Here is a 4,595-nt window from a genome sequence, read left to right on the forward strand (position 1 = left end):
AGGGCTGAGAGCAAATGTCCAAAAGCAGGGCATAAAGGGGGGCACTGAGCACACCGGTTTCTTTGTCATCTTCAGTGACGTGGGCCAAGACCCACCAAGGAACGTAGTGGCCTCCTTCAGGTGGGTTGGCTACAGGAAAGATGCCAATTGATTCCCTGGGACAAATACTAACACAAAGGGGACAGTAGTGGAGGTCAAGGCTTCATAACAAGAGTGCCACGGGGGCCAGCGACCCCTTCCAAGTGGGCACTGCCCAGAGAGACCCTCCCTGCGCCCCGAGGCCACAAGTTCAGTGCCGGGTGGCGGGACAAGCCGCAGGCAGGACGGGGCGGGCGTTTCCGAGGGGGAGGCAGCGGCGAGGCAGAGCGCAGTCGCTCCCCCGCCCCGCCCCGCGCAAGCCGCTGCCTTCTTCAGTTTCGATTCCCAGCGGCGGGCAGTGACGGGGGAGGAGCCGGGCCGGGTCGGGCCCGGGGGCGGCTCCCGCCACACAGCCGAGCACAGTACAGCCCGGGCCTAGGGAAGCCGCCAGCATGTCGGACCGCGACGTGTGGCCCTTCCTCACGAAGACCCTGTGCGCCCACGGGGGCAGCCTGGACCTGCGGGAGCTGCCCCAGCACGTGGAGCTGCTCGAGTCACAGCTGGACCGGATCGTGAGGGACGCGGGGCCGGGCCGGTTCCTGCTGAAGCAGGCCGGCGGGACCTGCCGGGTGCTGGCCGTGACATCGGTGCGCCTCTGTGTGCGCAAGGAGTGCAAGGGCTGCGAGCGCCTGCACCTCTGCAAGCTGCACCTCATGGGCAGGTGCCGCGTGCGGTGAGTGCGGCCGGGCGGGGCGCCTCTGACTTCGCCCCCCTGGGGGGCGGCCCCGGGCGGGGGCTGCCGGGGGAGCTGAGCTCTGCCGGGCCCTTCCGCTCCCCCTCGCCGGCCTCCTGTGCTGCCCCCGCGGCGGGCCTGCCGAGACCTAGGGGCTCTGCTAGGAGCAGCCTGTGTTTGCTGATGTCTCCTAGCAGACTGAGCCAGGGGGGATGCCTTCTAGGGGATCGAGCCCAAAGGTGACAAATTCTAGGAGACCGAACCCAACGGGTGACGTCCTCTGGGGGACTGAACCTAGGAGTGACATCTTCATGGGGACTGAACTCAAGGGTGATGTCTTCTAGGGGATCAAGCCCAAGGGTAACATCTTTTAGGGGGTTGAGCCCAATTGGTGACATCTTCTAGGTGACCAAACTCAAGGGGTGACATCTTTTAGGGAATCGAGCCCAAGGGTAACATCTTCATGGGGACAGAGCCCTAGTGCTGACATCTAGGACAGTGTTTCTCAACCTGTGGGTTGCGACCCACAAGTGGATGGCAAGAATATATGAAAGGGTCGTGAACAAACTGGAAAAATGGATCAACAAACCTGAAAACTGAATTCTTCTTTAAAGGAGAGAAACGTGGGTTTTCTCTTGCAGGCTGGCAGAGTCCCAGCCTGCGAGAGGCTGCTTGGGACACCCCCATCCCACACTCCACCACCCCCAGCCCTATGCACTGGGGGCTCGGGGGCATGGGGCAGCAGGTCGGGAGTGAGGGGCACTGGGTCAGATCAGGCCATCAATGTTTACAAATGAGCCCTGGTACAAAAAGTGTTGACAACCACTGTTCTAGGGGATTGAGTCCAAAGGGTCACAACTTCTAGAGGATTGAGCCCAAGGGTTGACACCTAGGTGACCAAGTTGGCAAAGGTGCTAGATGGGCTTTCCAGTGCTGGATGCCCTTCCTTTGTCCAGCCTTGAATGTTCCTGCAGGGACACTTGAAGTAGTATCACACATCCCAGCATCCTGTGGTCACTGACACAAATGTTCTGGGGCCAAACATCCGACTACCCCATCCATGGTGTGAAAACCCCTGGGCTGTTCTGCTGGAGGCCAGCTGGTGCCCCAGGCACAGAGGGTCTTAGGGATGCCTGTGAGTAAAAAGGTAGAAAGCGGTCTACTAGATCAGACTCTAGGCCAGCATTTCTCAACCTGTGGGTCGTGACCCAAAAGTAGGATGCAAGAATATATGAAAGGGTCATGAACAAACTTTAAAAATGGGTTCTCCCTTAAAGGAGAAAAATGTGGGAAACTGTGTGCTTTTCCCTTGCAGGCCAGCAGAGCTCTGGGCTGCAAGGGGCTGCTTGTGACCACCCCTACCCGACACACTACAGGGGTGGGACCTGGGGGCAGCTGGTTGCGAGTGAGGGGCACTAGGTTGGGACTGGCCATTGATGTTTACAGATGGATCCTGGTACAAAAAAGGTTGAGAACCACTGGCCTAGGCCATCTGGGCCAAGAGCTTGTCTCTCAGCTGTACCCAGAAGTGAAAGCTGAGAGGAAGCACAGGAAGCTGGCAGAAGGCCAATGCCACATCATCTACCCCCACCCTAGGGCTCATTCTAAACTCTAGTGGCTAAATCGGTTTTATAGTTGCATGATGAGACTCTTTTATTTCCCATTTTTTATTAAAATAGCAACATCAACTGAATAACTGATTTCTGGGTATTTCTCTCCAAAACAAAGTCCAGTCCTCTGGCTCCTGCTAAGTTTTTGACTTCATCTACATCCGGTAACAGAGTTTCACAGTGTAATCATAAATTATGTGGAAAGAAGCAATTTCTTTTGATCAGGTTTTGACTTGCCATTTTTTGGCTTGATTGAGTGTCCCCTTATTCAGTTCTGCTGTGAGAGAATAGTGTTCTGCACCTAATTTCATTATTTTATATATTCCTGTTCCTCTGATTTCTAATATAAGTAATCCCATTTCTTTTACCCTATGAGGGATTTCTTTATGCAAACTGTAAGGGAAATTACCCTATGGGGATTTCTGTATGCAAGACTCTTTTAAACCTCTATAATACTACAGTATCATAGCTAAGAGGCAGGGGCCAGTACTGAACCTGCTATTTTACAGGAGGGAGTGCCTTATTGCTTTTAACTTTTTAAAACCTTATTAACATACATAAGTTTTCTGGAAATCATATTCGTTGATAGCATTTTCTCCCTTTAAAAGACACATTTGTGTTTGGTCAATCTCTTGCTTTATCTGTATGGTTTAGAATCCAGACAGGGAACCCTATGTTTTTTTCTTATCTTGAAAAATCTTAATGTCTTTCTTTAAATCTTTACTTATATTTTATTGAAAACTACCTGTTTCCTACCTCCCTCCCCAGGCATGTTAGAATTGGGCTGTAATCTTTTTATCTAGGTTTTCTTTATGAAGGAAAACAATGCTTAAAACTTTCCAGATTAAAAATAAAAAGCACTTAAAGATTTTTAATGTGTATCATTCTGGGGATTGGTGGTGGTAGGAATCAGTCCTTTCCATCTTCTATAAATACAAATAAATGAGAGAATTACCCAGATTAATTCAGAGTTGAGATTGAAGGCACTTTAGTGAAATCCTGGTACAAAACCAAAGCAACATTGCATACAGTTTACAAATAAAGAACAGGACCAATATGCACATTGCATACAACAGCATAAACATCCCTCCCCCACTACAAGCCAACCTGACCTTTATCACTTGCCCTGGTTTAATTTACTCCCTAACATTAGAAATAATAAAACATTCAAGGGTCCAAATAAATCATTAGAACATGATAAAGCCCCCAAGTGGTCTGTTTCCAGGTTGAAACTGTGTTGAAAAACAAGTTTCCAAGTTGATCTTGGCTTTTTTCATTTATGCTGAAATTACTCTCTGGATTACTCTCTTTCAGCCTGGATCACAGAAAGCAGTGGAGGAGGTTGAAAGAGATTAGCAAATTTTTAACAGGGCTGGGATTAACAGCCCTTTTGAGTTGAAGTTTTTTAACATATTCTGTTTCTTGAGGCCCCAAAACTTTAACCTGATGTTCCTGCCCTGGTGAAGCATTGTAAGACTTTCTTGTGAATCCTAAACTTAATTGAGGACTTGGAAGGGTTAACTTGAATTTGGTGACAATGGAATGTGATCTAATTCTTAGCCCTAGGGATGGGAAGTGATGACATCCACTATAGGAAGCCTGCTCAGCTGAACAAAGAGCCTAGAAAGAACTCTTCTTGTGAATCTGAATACTATGTCAGATTATTTGAGCGGGTCTAATAAAAGATACCAGATTTACCCAAAGACCTTTGTCTGCCCATGTCCTTAGACCAACACGGCTACAACCCACACTCTTGAATGGTGACATTATTTTTCCTTCCCTGTCGTCACTTCACTTCATCCCTTCAACCATATTTCATGTGTAGGATAATTCGGCCAGGCTTGTACATCTACCCCACCAGAAAGAAAAAACACTATGATACCCTGGCAGGGAAATTTTCTATATAAGAAGAATTGGCAAATCTATTTTTTCTGATTATTCCTTTTAAAGAAAATGTACTGGGTGTCTATATACACCATATGCAAAACTATGGTGTGGAGTTTTTTAAATGCTTTTCGTTTATTAGGTTCACAGCCTGTATTTTATTGATTTACCGTATTTTTCGGACCATAAGACGCACCTGACCATAAGACGCGCCCCTCCTGGAGCCTCAGTCTCCGCGGCAGCGAGTCCCTCCTTCGGACTCCTGCCCCGTCTGTTCCGGCCGGCCATTT

At 49.1% G+C, this 4,595-nt stretch overlaps 1 protein-coding gene across 2 annotated transcripts in view; it reads left to right on the forward strand.

Moving 5' to 3' along the window:
* Positions 1-442: 442 nt before the first annotated feature.
* LOC109316317 (zinc finger CCCH-type antiviral protein 1-like) overlaps positions 443-4,595 on the forward strand; it is a 41,672-nt gene continuing 37,519 nt past the window's right edge. Inside the window, exon 1 of one of the 2 annotated variants that reach the window (XM_019544273.1) lies at positions 443-811. In XM_019544273.1, coding sequence (XP_019399818.1) covers positions 531-811 — 281 coding nt within the window. In that variant the 5' untranslated portion in view covers positions 443-530. The remainder of the gene's footprint in view (positions 812-4,595) is intronic. The other variant, XM_019544272.1, reaches the window with a different exon arrangement.

The sequence above is a fragment of the Crocodylus porosus genome, unplaced genomic scaffold (assembly GCF_001723895.1).
Source record: "Crocodylus porosus isolate Cpor-Errol unplaced genomic scaffold, CroPor_comp1, whole genome shotgun sequence".
Lineage (NCBI taxonomy): Eukaryota > Metazoa > Chordata > Crocodylia > Crocodylidae > Crocodylus > Crocodylus porosus.